The 16,080-nt window shown below is 33.0% G+C and overlaps 1 protein-coding gene across 1 annotated transcript in view; it reads right to left on the bottom strand.

Moving 5' to 3' along the window:
* The window catches only part of LOC129219862 (tensin-1-like), a 70,544-nt gene that overhangs the window by 40,315 nt on the left and 14,149 nt on the right, over nucleotides 1-16,080 (bottom strand). The window contains exons 10-14 of the mRNA XM_054854174.1: nucleotides 15,598-15,800; nucleotides 13,383-13,448; nucleotides 8,523-8,633; nucleotides 6,644-6,802; nucleotides 1,462-1,936 (exon numbers count right to left, since the gene is read on the bottom strand). Coding sequence (XP_054710149.1) covers nucleotides 1,462-1,936; nucleotides 6,644-6,802; nucleotides 8,523-8,633; nucleotides 13,383-13,448; nucleotides 15,598-15,800 — 1,014 coding nt within the window. The remainder of the gene's footprint in view (nucleotides 1-1,461; nucleotides 1,937-6,643; nucleotides 6,803-8,522; nucleotides 8,634-13,382; nucleotides 13,449-15,597; nucleotides 15,801-16,080) is intronic.

Genomic DNA, 16,080 nt, shown 5'->3' with positions numbered 1-16,080 from the left:
TTTTACCTATCGTCTCGCTGCTTTAGTATGACGTGAAGTTTTGAAAACCATACTACTCAGTAGGTACGCCACCAAGCAATCTCTTTCAAAGTTTTATTGGAAGTCCCCTTTTTTGAAAGAGGGAGCTGCTGAGTTTTACCAGTTCTGCTTATCGATGAGCTCATAGCAGTATCTCTGCTTCAAAATTGAAATCTGGAATTATACATGTTCATTGTCCATCTTTGAACTGATCATCGTAATCCGTCTTGAAACAAGTTCTCTGATGATGGTCATCCGCAATGCCTAGTGTTATATTTTTTAGATTCTCAAGGTAACCAGTTTGCAGAACAAGAGCTGATGATCCAAACATAGTACGATGGCAAGTTAAAAAAATTCGATTGTATAACGAAAATTTACAATTTCAGATTTCAACTTTAATTCTTTGATAAGCAGAAGTGGAAAAACTCGGATCATCTTCTTAAAAAAGGAATATCAGATAAACTTTAAAAGAAATGGTGCTTGAGGGCGTAACTACTGAATTATATGATTTCCAATACCTCACGTTATACTAAAGCAGTGAGACAATGCGTAAAATTAGACAAAGAAGCGTCAAACACAGTTTGTTGTCTAACCAAGAGAGATGGATTTCTTAAAGTCAGATTAGAATCCAGAAATCTTACTCACAATATATCACTAAGGCCAAACATTGTCAGAAGTCAAGATAATAATGCGACTCGCCAGCCAAACTATTTTTTATTGTATGAAATGTGGTTACAGTTTGAGAGCTCAAAAAATATTTAAAAGGGGGTTGTTTTGCGGGGTATTTTTCTCAGTTTTTGGAGGGGGATTCTTGCTTCTTAGGGGGGTGGGGGGGGGGGCTTCGCAATATTGAGGAATGCGCCCATGCCCTTAGTAGGTCCGACCCTTTTGGGTACGTGAACAATGCCACACTGAGTAGAATAGCCAGATGTTATTCAAGGCCATGCAAGTAGAGGGGATTCTGTAAGTGACTGGCTGTCTTTTGAGAGTACGCAATATCTGGGAAGGTTTGGTCTTGGAGAAAAAAATCATAAGGACCATTTTTATAGAGAAGTTTGAGATCTATGACTTTGGTCTGCGGTACTTTTTGATAAAACTTACCGTTTTTGAGAAAAATCCAAAAAACCTAAAATTTTGACCTTTGACCCCGAATAACGTTTTTAGCGCACATGGGATCGATGGGGACTTTTGGCACCTTATTTGTAATAGTAAGCCCAAAGTCCCTACAAAAATTTAGCTTTCCCGCAATTTTTGTTATTTGATCACTATTTTTATGTCGAAATTGACCGGGCTACTTGTAATAGATAGAAAATAAGGAACTAAACAAAAGCAAACATTTTACTTTGTAATTTTTTTAACAAAAATAAGTAATTGGAATATTGTCTTTCTTATTTTATGTTGCTATCTTTGGTTATATCACCCTCTTTTCAAATGAGTACTTACTTTTCTAGCAGACCAAGGGGTTGATGTCCATCTGATAACAAGCGTTTTCTTTCAAATACGGGACTTTGGACTCCATAAGAAAAGGGTGAAGTTGATTTTCTTGCATGGTAAGGGATATTTTCTTCATCTTCTGAAAAAACTTCTTGCTTCTGGTAATAAGAGTCTGATTTCGTAGAAGTTGGATAGTTCACCTGTTTGTTTCCATTCACACTGATGATGCTGGTAGGTGTTGAATACTCGATTCTTTGCATGTTTGTTGATGTTATGGTGTTAAAATTACGTGTTTTAGGAGATTGAGACGTTAATGTTGCAGCAAAGGGCCTTAAACTACTATAAACCGGAGCATCAGGTATAGACTGAATTTCTTTAAGCATTCCGTGCACTAACTCATCCAGCTCTGCCTGTTCATCTTTGAAATTGGAATATGGGGTACTTCGGGGAGCAGATGACTCAGATATAATATGGCTGTCTGCATCTAAAATTTTTCAAAATGGAAAAACTAAATTATGTATTTTCTAAGAAATATACAGGGTGTTCCATTTTAACCTGTAAGACCTTTATTTTCGCAACCGTTAGTTCAAGCTGCATACTTCCAATTGAAAAAATGTTCAAAATCAGATGCAGAGTTAAGATATTGAAAGTTTGAAGTAAAAATAAAAATAAGTCAAAAAATAAAAAATTAACTTTTTATACTGGCCCCATGTCCCCTAACTTATATTTAGGGAAATAATCTCCATTGAAAAACAATTCCAACATGGAAAGTTTGAAATTCGTACGACCAATATTAACCCAGATATGAGACGCAGTGTTTTGTGACTTACACCACTTCTCACTTGCCGTCAATAACACCTTTTGGGGGGAAAATATAGCAGTTAACATGTGTTTAAAATTATACAGTGAAACCTCCCTTAATGGACACCTCTAATTAACGGACATTTTTGCAAGTCCCAGTCCCTCAATATAGGCCATTCCATGTAATTCACTCTGAATAACGGACACTCCGAATAACGGACAGTTATTTCACAAAAAATTTCCCTTGCGATCGTAGCACTTCCGTTTTTTTTTTTCTTTTCACAGAATATCTTAGTGACTGTTTGCATTACAAAGCTTTTCATCCTCCACAACTGATATCCCCCCCCCCCCCCGGTCATTTCCTTATCACTGTTTCTTGGAATTAAAAGGGTGGTAATGGGCAGAGGCAGCGATTGGGGCTTAAAAGTTGGGGGCAGAAAAAAAAAGAACTAAAAGGCATGGTACTTTTTGCGGGCAGCAAAAAATGAAAAAGAAAATAAAAGTCATAATTTTGTTACGGCTAGTTTTGAGAGTATTGAAGCAGATAAGTGAAAACTGATGTCAGTCTAACACTTAACGTACGTTTTTCTTAAGATTTTAATGAATTTTGTACACAATAACTATTCAAAAGTTACGATAAAAAAGAGGAAATTGGGCGCTTTTTCTAACTGGGGCTCTCAGGACATGCAATTGAGCAGACCGGCGCCGATAGTAGTCGGCTTTATGGCGGCGTGGTTTCGTTGGGTTGTTTAATTTTTAGACATGAAGAAGATTTGCCCATATTCAAGGTCATATTGCCAAGTGTCAATCATGCATCATGCAATAGTGATACTCGAGATAAAATAAATTAATTAACCATAAAAAGTGTGTGTGGGGGGGGGGGGGGGGAATGCTCCGCCGAATCACCGCCGTTGGTACTGCAAAAAAGAGATGTCAAACTGTTTTAACTATTTACTTTAATTGATTAAATGCTTTTTAAGACAAGTGTGTGCTGTCAGTATACCTTTATTAAGAAAAAACAGATTAATTACACTTGACGTAAAATGTAGTAAACCTTTCGCAATTGTTTCGATTGCGTTCTAAAAAGGGAACAACAGCCCATTTTGAAAAAGGTAAATTAAGTAGTTCCTCCTAATAGCGGAGACCTCCCAATAACGGACAAAACTTCTAGTCCCTTGACTGTCCGCTATTCGGAGGTTTCACTGTACGTGTGCATAGAGTGTGGTTTTTTAAAATTGTTTGAGGTTTTGTCATATGTCTTTGCATATATCACGGCTTAACATTTGCATTAATTTTTGAATACCAATGAAAAATATAAAAACCTTGTTTTTCTTACTTTGACGACCTGTCATTCTTCTGAAAGGGCAGTAAATTCCAGTCTCATCTTTTGTATGGTCCCTTAAAACTTTAAATCGGAATATCTCCCTGAGTTTTGGTTGCACAAGTGTCAAGTTTTTTGTGTTAGTAATATCTTTCAATGGAAATTATTTCCCTAAATATAAGTTAGGAGACATGGGGCCCGTATAAAAAGTTATTCTTTTTTATTTTTTGAGTCATTTTTATTTTTGCTTCAAACTTTCAATATCTTAACTCTGCATCTGATTTTGAACATTTTTCCAAATGGAAGTATAAACTTAGGACTAATGGTTGCAGAAATATAGGTCTTGCAGGTTAAAACGGAACACTCTGTATAAAAAATACCTTTGTGATAAAATGTGTAAATGATGAACAACAATATTGCAAAAAAAAATTTATACACGTTTTGTGTATGAAAAGCACATTTTGTGCTTTTTGCCGACGCCAGAACGTTACTCAATCAGTGAATTCTCTATTATATATATGAGGATGACTTTTCAGTCTCTGACCCCCCACTGTAGTTTTATAAAATTCTGTTTAGGGACGCATTATACCTGAGGAAGATTTTTAGTGGAAGTCGTTTATCAATTTTTCATGTATATTGTAAGAAATAATGAATATGCTTCTTGTAAAAGACAGTTCGTTACAATTCACTCTACTAAATTAGCTATATAGTAAATTTCCATCCAGTTCACAGTGTATAAAAATATTTCTTTAAAATTCCTTCAAAGTAAAGTTTGGAAAACTTAACAAAAATCAGTAATTTTTTAAAGAATATTTGTGCAGCAAAACTTAATTATAAAATAATCATATTTTTCTTTTTTTTTTTTTTCACAAATGCATTTGATTTAGGAAATTAGTTAACGTCCAGATTTGAAATAAATAAGTAAAAAATAAGTAAATAAAATAAATGAAACGACAAAACGTATCACTTCTTGATGATAACAACCAATCCATTCTTACCACATTCTACAAAGTAAAGGAACTATTGTAATGACAAAAAGAATTCTGTGGAGAGTTGAATAGTGAAAGGTTTTCAGATTTTAACAGAATTTATCTTTTATCAATATCGTTCAATAGGTGTGTACATGAAAGCCAATTGGTGTCCCTCCATTCTTTGAGTGATAAGAATCATAGCTCCTATTTTCTGGCATCCAAAACCTTCCAAATTGTGGAGGTTAACTCCCCAAAACCCTCCTCTGGATCATATGCATTTTAACTGCAGTTCACCGTTACTAAAATTTTTTTAATGGAAATGCACTACATATTAAATTCAAGAGCAGGAAGTAATTGTGATTTCCAATCTCTTTAGATTCTTGGAGGTTAATCCAAAAACTATGTTCATAAATAATAATAACAAAAAGAATTGTAAAACAATTACACTATGAACAATTTGTACGAAAGTCAGTCAGAAAGTTAGTTGCACTGCTCAAGAAAACAAAAAAAGGATTGTAATTTTACAATAACTTTAATATTATGTTCAAGTTCCATTAAAAATCTACTTTTTAACGTAACCACCTCCATTATTTAAGCATTTGTCGAGGGGTGGTTCAAGTTTTTCGATGCAATCTGCAAAGAAACCCCGTTCAATGTCCGATAGCCATTGTTGGGTTGCAGCTTTCACTTCGTCACCCAAATGGCATCATCGCTTTGAAAGTTCCTGTTTCATGGGACCAAAAACATTGAAGTCAGGAGGTGAAAGGTTAGGTTGACTTGGGAAGGTGATCCCACACTTCCCACCTAAACTTGGTCTTCCCTTGCTGTCCATTCTCAAACACGTTGCACCATTTTACGTGACATTGCATTTTCACCATGAACTTTATGCTACTAACCATAAATTTCAGTGCAGTTGCACCTTTTTGCCCACAAAATTGAATTATTGCACGCATTTCCAATTTGGGCGCTACTTGTTGCTGTCGAGACATGTTTGCAACTGATAATCAGAAAAGCTAAACGTGACTTGGGGAAGCTGTTGCATTACTTGATAAAGGTACATGTCTGAAGTATTGCCACAGAATTTAATCAAAGTTGTCTTAGACGGAACAGATTTACGAAGAAGTGCAACTAACTTTCTGACTGACCTACGTAATTAAACAATCATAGGAAGCAAAAAAAGTCAGAAGATACATGTGGATGGATTAGAATAATAGTGGCATAAGTCAATAATTTTACAAATTGTGTGAAGCAGGGATTTAGGCTGTTGTTTAGTTCCTCTATAAGAGTACCCATTGCTTAAAAAATACTGTAATATAACGCCCATTACAAGCACACAAAAATTGCCCACTAACAAAAAATGATGCTGATGTTTGTACGAAACCTCTAATAGCTTAAAACTGTTTGGATAACTTACGCCACTCTCATTATAACCATGAAATATGAAACATGTACCAGTATTTAAGGAGAGAAAATGAAACATTTAGCAAAAGAAAATGAGAAATATGCTAATTAACATTCAACATAAAATTTTAAATTATGTTCTGCATTTATGCAATTATTGGAGTATAAATTTACTTTTATCTGATTTCTTTGAGTTTTTCCTGGCCTTATGAATATTACTTGAGTTTTCCAGACTTTTTAAAATTTTTAGAATTATATTCAATTTTTCAAATATTTCCATGTTTTCCTGACTTTTAATAATTCATGGACTTATTGAAAAGTTAAAATAAGAAATAAAATACTGAAAATGAACAGAGTATTTAATTTTCTTTTTGCCTATCTGCCTTAAAATAATGAATAGATTGGACTATTGCTCAGATAATACGAGCTCCTTACTAACGTCTTCAATTTAAAAATAGTAAATTTATTATAAACAATTTCAAAATAAAATCTTAAACCATTTATTGAACAATCACAATTAATAAATAAAAAAGTCGCCCGAAAGCAGAAGATAAAGGTAGAACTTTCAGAAAGAAAAAAAAAAGGACTGTTAGAGAAGAAATTAGTGGTGTTGAGAAGCACACTATAAAACATATAACATGCATTTATGCTTTGCACATGCTGTTATGTTATTCATTAAATTCAAAACTCAACTCACCAGTGTTACGTATACCAGAACTAGAAGATATTCCGGAATCAATACTGTGGGGTCCTTCAACGTCGCCAAATGTGTCTTGATTCATGTGTGTATGAATCAGGACATCAGAATATTTCTTCTTTGTGACAGTAGCGTACAAACTACCATCCAAAGGACCTTCTGTGTAAAAAACTACTTTAAATCAGTTTCTGTTTCGACTAAGACAACCATTTGTAAGATTCAAAGATCATTGGAAAAGCATTGATTTTTGCAAAAAAAAAAAAAAAAGTTCAGGGTCATAAAATGTCTTTTTAATTGAAAATTTGTTTCTACTTAAGTAGTTTAAAGCATTTTAGATATAAAAGTTTTTTGTGCAAGTGAACTGTAGACGGAATTTCCACGAGTTAGCTGCAGCAGGTGAAAGACTTCTCCTTGTTTAAATTCATCAAATGAGAATGAAAAGTGAAATGAAATTCTTTCAAAACCACTCAAATTCCTCAACTTTGTTAATAAGAAATGCTATTAATTCAGATCCCAAGTGCATTAAGCAACAAAAATTTAAATGTATTCCATTTGCTGCAAAACTTTAAATTTTATTCAAATTCAATATTAGCAAGTGTTAATAAAGAACAAAACCACATCATTAGCAAGCATTTTTAAAAGCTAAAGCTTGCATTAGAAAACTTTTTCATAATTTTAACTATACCTACAAATTAAATTCAAAAACAATCAAAATATTTTATTTAATGACATGCATCAAAAAAGGAAATAAAAAATCTTAAATTTATGCCCAAACAAGCATCTTGCTACTATTCAGTTCAATAAGGTGCATCATGTACTATAATAACAAAAACACATGCATACAAAACTTTAAAAACGTTCAGCAGCAAATAGCGCTTCATACAAATTGCATTTTACTCACCATTTAAGTCATCATCAAGAAAACCAACATCTAAGAAAAAAACATCGGTAGTAGAATGTTTCAGACAATTTTCTAATCCTCATTAATAGTATTTAGTGAAGAAGGTTTTATTTTAAGTTTTAATATTGTATTACCCCGCATTATCCGACATTCTGGAAAAAAGCAAGGTTGACCGGCATGCCAGTATTTTAAAATTTTATGGCATGCTGGATAATTTAAAGTTTATTTTGCAACAAAACAAAAGTAAATTTCCCCATTCATTTCCGATCAGAAAGCAAACTACAGAAAAAAAATTAATAATAATGAGTCCCGAAAGTAACCTTCGTTCAAAAAAAAAAAAAAGTGTATTGCTTGTAAATGTGTATGTGCTTGTTATTTATGATAGGTCATTATTAATAGATTTAATTATACGCTAATTAGTTATCAATTCAGAAGCAATCATCCTTACTGCAATTTGTTCATAATTTTTTTAAATAAATTATTTTAGATTCCTTTTAGAAAGGCAAGTTTAATTTTTATTTATTGAATAGCTATGGCAAATTCTTTAGCACTGGATTAAGAGCGGTAACTTACTACTTAAATGTTTGTTTACTTAGTTTTAATTTAATTTTTGTAAAATTATTCGTCATTAAACAATATTTTTCTTGTTAAAATAACAAATGACATTGTCAGTAAATGTTTTTGCAAAATTAGACTGTTTATCAATACTAATAAGATATGTATAGAACTTATATTCATTTTTAAGCTGAACATATATTTTTTATAGTATAAATTTTTTTCCCTAACCTCAATTTTCCCGGCATGCCGGAAAAGATAAGGCCATTTTTATAGCAAATCTGGTGGCCCCCAAATTTTGCGGCATGCCGGACAATGCGGGGTAATACGGTAAAAACGTCAAAAACAGTTGTCATTTTGAAGACTTGCCTTCAAAGAAAAGGAAAGTAAGATGTTAAAATGAAACTTAAAAAGTACACTTACCATCCATATTATCTTCAGGTATAATATCAAAATTTTCATATGAGTCCCATTTCACTAGAGGATCATTGGAACCATCAAGGGGCACAACAGAATCTTGAACCGAGCCATTTCCTAAAAAGAAATAATAATTCAAAAAAAAAGAAAAAGATTACTTCACCATTTTTAGGAAACAGAAGTGTCCTCCATTTTCATTAATTCTACTTTTTTAACTCCATACTCTTGACAATTTATTTAAACATTTTAATCTGTCTTTTGATGCAAGAGCTTTATAATACAGTAAAACCTGTAAAGTTGACCACCCTTGTTAGTTGACCACCTGTCTATGTTGACCGCTTTTGTCAGGAACGGAATTAGTCCTATCTCATATAATGAAGGAAAACCTCTGTAACTCGACTACCTCTCTATCTTGACCACCTGTCTATCTTGACCACTAATGTACGCCAAATTTTCTTTGGAGTATTGTAAAAATCCTTTATAAGTTGACCACTTGGTTTATTTTTTTAAACTTTCTTCAGAAAATTATTTTATTTTATTATTTACTTATTTTTTATTCTTATTTCTTTTTCTTTCTTTTTTGAAAGCTTTCCAAAAATGTTTTTAATGCTTTGATGACAGAATAGCATTTTACTAACTAAACAGCAGCATAAAGCTTATGCTGCTCTTTATTCTCCACACTTGTTTTTCATTTGTTGTTCTATTTGAGATAGCTTTTTGTACTCTATTCAGTGAAAACAGGTGTCAGTAGAAAAGTTCAGTCTTTTCTTTCAATTGCAATATGTTGTGGCGACATAGGAATCGTGCTAAAAAGAGCAGGCCCGGATCTATACATTTTGGGTCACCCCTGCAGCAAAATATCTAAGGCCCCTCCCTAGTGGCCAGCAGTGTCTATTTGTAAAGTGGATAAGTCTTAGTGCTAGTTTTTTTTTTCTATTTTTTCTTCAATTTCTAGGGTCGTTAGCCCCTTTAAGTACGTGGGCCCCTCGCACTGCGGGTACGCAGATCTGGGCCTGCTAATGAATAAAGTTACATGTTTCTGGTGCAAAGGATTAAGATATAGGACATTTTAATTTTCCCTTTATGAACTGGGAGAGTCGTGCTTATTGCTCTTTGTGCTATAAGTTGTACAAAAAAGGCTTGAAAAAGAAAGTTAGCTGAACTTGAGATTAATAAAAAGTATGAAATATATTAGAATTAATTGAAAATAGAGAAAGCCAAAGAAAATCAGCCGGCACATATGGAATTTCTAAAACTAGTGTCTAATGCAGTTAAAAACAAGGAAAAAATAACAAAATTATTTGAATAGTATTTTTAACTGTTGTTTCACTTTCAATAATGTTAAACAATGAAAGTGAGTTGAACAGAAAGAATAAGGGTAAATTACTCAAAAAATGAGTACACGGTGCAAGAAATGACAAAAAATTAAAAAAAAAATCATTACCACCCTTTATAAGTTGACCACTTGTCTAAGTTGACCACCAAAGTACTGCACCGCAAGTGGTCAACTTACACAGGGTTTCACTGTATCAAGAAATTTAAATTTTTAAATAACAGACAGAGCAACAGTTCCCAAACTAAGAGTGCTCCAAGAAATGACTTGGAGAAGGAGTTGTTTATTAGTTAAACCAATTTAATGATTCCTCTGATGTTAGACTAATCTTTAAATTGTCAACTCTCTGCATCTCTAGCATGCTGTTTCTGCTTTCTAAGACAAGTCCCTGCTTTAAGGCAGAGGGGCAGCGCCGTGTCCAAGGGGAGGGTTTTAGGGGTTAAACCCCTCCCTTGGGGGAAAAATAAGCAAAATGAAAAAAACATATATTTGACTTAAATTTACTTTAATGAGAAAGTTTGCGTTCAGGGTTTTTATTTTATTTTAATTTTCTCTCTGAAGTTTTTTGCGATTTACAACTGCTAAAGCCTTACAAACTGATGTAATATTTCGGAAAAAGTATGGCGGACGAACCGCTGAATGATCTACGAATGCAAAGAAAGAATATTGCTTATTGTAAGGAGCTTATGGTGAATTTGGCATATGTTACATCTATGAAGATGCATTAGTGATTGTGCTTGGCTATGTAATTTGCATCTGCAAAGAGCTCTTTCTTGTTTAATTTATTAAGCATTATTTCAGAACATAACAACCTGATATACATTCTACATCATAAAAGAATTTGTGAAGAGTTTTTAATACTCATTGCAATATACTACATAGTAAACAGATTTAATTAAAAAGAAGCAAGCAAAGTTTGATTAAAGCGAATCTGTGAAACAAAGGAATACTTTGGTAACTTGTACAGCTAGAGGTATCCTTCAAGAATACAGCAGTCCTTACATGTGAATAAACGCCATACTGGGATCGGCAACTTGTCGTAAAACTAAAAGCTGTAAGGGGGTTGAATTCTCCCCCCCCCTCTACTGGTAAGATTAAAACCCCTCCCTTTATGAAAATCTGGACACGGGCCTGCAGAGGGGAATGCAGAAAAAATGGGTGACAGAAAATTGGAGAAATTCAAGAAGAGGAAAATGATGTACTTTACATCGCATAAATATTCTTTGCCAGTATAATAGACAAATTCATTGGGACTGCGATGATACAATGTTTAAATAGGAGACGTCTAAATTACACTTTAACTCTGGTATAAACACATGAAAAAAATATTTAATGCTTTAAAATTTGAAGTAAATAACGTTTGAAAAGAAAATTCACATTTACATGGCAGAGAGAATAAAGAGATGTATGAAATATTAAAGTAATTTATATACATCTCCTCCCTAATAAACGCAGACAGGGTTATATTATTGTGTTAAAAGGGACAGTAAAATTATGATTTCAGAGATTGAAAAAGTTTCTATGTCCTGCGTGTGACAGTTCATATATTTCATTAAAAAGTAATAATTTTAAAGGATAATGGCAAAATGTTTTGCGAAAGAAATCACGTATAAGTTTGTAACTTGTTTAGAAGAAAAATTTTTCATTAATATTTCAAAGTTATTTTTGATGAAATGTATGAGGCGTCACGTACAGGACAATATGGCTGTTTTCCTTGGCATGGCTCTATTACAGAAAAAATTTGCCATGAAAGTTATTTTATATGCAAAAAGTTTTTTGCAATTAGGATTTACAGTCGAGTCCCGACTTAGGCGAGGGTTGCATTCCAAGACCCCTCGCGCAAGTCGAAATTTCGCGTTGTGGAAGAAAGTATGTTTAGAAATTTTTTTTTATAAGCATGCCAAATTATTTCAGACATGTGTTAACACCCCTCAAATTGTTTCAAACCATTTCTCAACTATATATTACCGTATCTTTTATAAAGAACTGACTTTTTACTGTATTTTAGATAAAGCGTTACTATTTAATATAAATTACTCTTATGATGCACAAAATCAATAATCAATGAGAGACATGAATTAAAACAGTATGGCACTTCCATTAAGTACATAACTGCATTATAATAGCTCTGAACAGTAGATATTGCAAACTTAATTATAGTTTCTGAAATGATGCAGATGATGGTTTATGCAGTGTGGGACTCTCTTTCTGACTTCTTTTAGCCACAATGAAAGAGCAGTTTCCATTTTCATGATGTTTTTATTTTACTCTTCAGACACTACTCCGCCAGCTTCAGTATTAAAACTGAGTTCTGAACTTTTACGGATTTCCATTTTCTTGAATTTTAATGGAACGTATCGAAGATTCACTCACACTTAATTGTCGTGCTACCTTCGATGCACTTTTTAATTGTTCAACCATATCGAGATTCTTGACCTTTTCTTTAATGCTCAGAAACTTTCTCTTTTTCTTTACACTTTCACCAACTTAAAATGAAAACGCGCGTTTGGGAGCCATTCCATTTTATCAAAGTTCATTATGTAGAATGAAGGGGGAAAAAAACACGTTAAGAATTGGAGCGTTTATTTGTATAAACTAAAGCAAAGCGTTGTTTAGACTAATGCAGTGTGTGAACTTCCGCTTTCAGTGATGCTAAAGGGATGAAAGTCCATTCACAAAACCAAAATTTAGTGTCAACGAAGCCCATTCTAACGCTTGGCTGCTAATTTTCAAAAAATTCATGTTGCAGGCGAGGAATTTGTGTCCGCAATAAAAAAATTCATTACTCATGGAAAAACTCGCGTTATAGCCATTTCGCGTAAGTCGGATCGCGTTGTAGCGGGATCCGACTGTATTCCGATTTTTAGCTTCTTTTGGAATTTAGAATAATATACAGGGTGTCCCAAAAGGTGGTTTACAAACTTAACATGCTGGTCTGTCATATCATGATTAACAAGATTTACATAGTAACATACGTTCGCAAACACAATGCTGGTCACTACATACACACAAAGTCAGACACTAACGGATGCACACATGTCGCATATTTATTACACAAAAATGATTTTACGCAACATTTTAGTTGTCAAGGAAGGCTAATAGCTGTTGTTGAAATTTGTTGCCTTTAACTGCCATACACGCGTCGCAACGACAAAGTACCGACCGTCGTAATAACGATCTATTCCGACAAGATTTCACCGATAGCTGCATTGTCGTTGCAACGTGATTATGAGAGCTGGCGGGTTGCAAATTTTAGCAATTGCTTCAAGCTTTCCATAAAAACTAAAATTTTGTGTAAAATCGTCTTTGTGTAAGAGATATGCGACATGTCGTGTATCCGTTAGTGTCTGACTTTAGTGCATGTAGTGCGCCAACATTGCGTTTGCAAGCACATGTTCCTATGTAAATCTTGTTCATCATGATATGACAGACCAGCATGTTAAGTTTGTAAACGACCTTTTGAGACACCCTGTATGATTTAAGTAAAATGTCTGATAATTGAAAAAGCATTTTTATTAATGAAATTTATATACCTCGGAAGTCTTCTCGATGAAAAGAAAATAAGAGTTCCACTTTCCCAACTGAAGGAAAACGAGAATCTAGGACACAAATAATGGAAATTAATAAATAAATAATTATGCATTACATTGAAACATATTCATTATATTGAAACATACTTGAAATTTTATAAAAGAAAGTTTCTCAACAGGAGTGTCAATAAAGAAACTGCACAATAAAGTAGGCCCTTGTTTTACCCGGTGGTTTTGTTTTGTGACAGTGGGTGTAAATCAAAATCACGTTAATTAAGACCTATTATCAGTGTTGAAATAAGGTTTAGGTTCTATAAATAAAAAAACTTCATTTTAGTGATTATGTAATAATGTGTATTTATTTCGATACATATGCACAATGTGTATAAAGAAAACATGAATTAACTTAGTGTTTATAAGAAAAGAGCCGGTTAGGATGTTATTTTGTCAGTCATTAGTTTTCTCTCTAGTTCTTTGTAGGGCATTAACGCATCCATTATTCCGCTCCTCCCTTATATGCCTGGATTTTCCTTCACTAACAAATCAGAACGATCGTTTGCTATCGTCAAGGAATGGCTCAAAATTTTCAATATGAAAGATTTTGTTTGTATGTCGTCAATTTGGGTATCCTCGTTGGTTTTTCCCTCCTATGTCACTTCTTAAAGCTCTTCTTCCAGTGAGCTCTGGATTGTATAACTCTTAATAACTTTACTTCTGAAAAGAGCTCTGTAGCAAATTAAAAAAAAAAAAAAATCTACATGCCAAAATGACGTTCATTCCCTGTTATTTACAATCTCAGGAGTTTTGATTTTGAAAGAGTGGGAAAATTTATCTGTTTGCAATGCCACAGTGTAAAACCAAAACTCATCCTTGTAAAATAAAATAATTCAAATCTTAAATTATGTACAGTTAAACTCGCATAGAAAAAAAACCTGCGTAAAATGAAGATCTACTGTATAACCTTTAGAATTAGACAAGCAATCACTATTTTGTACTTGAGCATCATCATTGATTTTCAGATGCTGGCCAAAATAAATTTCACACTGATATGCCGTCAATAATTCAAGGGGAAAAAAATTCATAAAAATTTTTATTGGCAGGGAAAAAAAAAGATTTTGAATGAAATAATGCTTCTGATAATTTAATTGGTAATATTTTGAATTTTAGAATATAATTGGGACATGATTTCACACGTAAGTTTTTCCTAAACCTTTTTTTTTTCTTTTGAAAAAGCAGACTGGGATTTCTTGCAATACATTTGATCCATATTTTTTTATTTTAATGGCATGCTAAGAATCTTCCACAGAAAATTTCAAATATTTTGTGAAGTTAAGGCATATGAAGGCAAAGCCCCTTTTTTTCAAAAGGAAATAAGGAAATTTATGTCTTTCTACCCGCACCCTTCTAGGAGACAGGGGTTGGATAGTTACTTGTTTTTGAAGCTAAGATCTTGCGAGGTAAGATGTGTTAGTGTAACTAGATCCAGATACCATGATGGGAATTCATTTCTTAGATTGCAGGGACAAATAAGTCTTGCCGCAGATTGGAGAAAATGTGATGACGTTGTGATGGATTTCACCATACACCATATCATTAGTGAATAATAATACAGTAGAAGACCATTATAATGCACACCTTGGGACCTGAGCTTTTGCATTATACACGTTTTTGCGTTACATAGATCATTTCACAAATTTTGAAACTAATATTCAGAATATATTTACACTTGAGAATGAGTTTTAACTGCAATGAGTATTTATGCACTAATTATGTAATTTAATATATATATATATATAATCATTCACAAATAAATATGTTTTGCAATCAAAAGAAAGTGGATTATCTTGCACTTCCGCTTGCTTCATGATTTGCATAACAGCTGCGCTTTCTAGAGCAATCTGGCATATTTTTTACTGTGAATACTAATTTTCCTTTAAAAGCTTTGAATTAAAATGGAAAGATGAAAAACTGTTTCAAAATTCAATTTGCCTTAGAATTTTTATGTATTCTAAGTGGAATAAAGTCCTTTTTTAACTGCAAAACTTATTGTTTACGTCTGAAAAGTTGTGCGCTTTATAGAGAATTGTGTTATGTAGGTTGGCGTTATAAAGGTGTTCTACTGTAATAAAAATTAAAAAAAAAACACTAGTACATATAATTAGACATTTTAAAAAATAACCACATGTTACCAAATTTTACAGCAACATCTATCATTTACCTGAGTTTGCAGAGTCTAATTCTTGTTTTTCAAATGTCAAGTGATCAGATTCAACTGTACAGGTGTGGAATTGAAGTTGGAAAATAGTATACCTTGCCAGAGGACGGGTACTTTTGTGATAACATTTAATAAATACATCGCCTCTGACCTGCAGTCCAGCATCGAAGGAAACTATTATCTTTCGAGACTTTTCCGTTGCAGAACTAGAAGGAAAAAAAGAGAGAGTCAAAACATTTTCAATTATAAAGTTAAGTGTATTCAACATCTAGTCACATAAGCATGATTATTTGGAAATTAAAAAATAATCTGATTTTGATTCATTGTGAAACTTTAAAAAACAAACTTTTATGATCTCTCATAATTCTAAAAAAGAATGAAATTTCTTTTTTCCGAAAAATTTTACTTATGTACCCTAACATACATATAAAATACTTATTCATAGAGAAATATAAAAATTGCTTAAGTAATCCAAGATTTATATAT

Source organism: Uloborus diversus, chromosome 4, assembly GCF_026930045.1.
Source record: "Uloborus diversus isolate 005 chromosome 4, Udiv.v.3.1, whole genome shotgun sequence".
NCBI classification, from domain to species: Eukaryota; Metazoa; Arthropoda; class Arachnida; order Araneae; family Uloboridae; genus Uloborus; species Uloborus diversus.
This window is presented reverse-complemented; position numbering and strand designations above follow the sequence as displayed.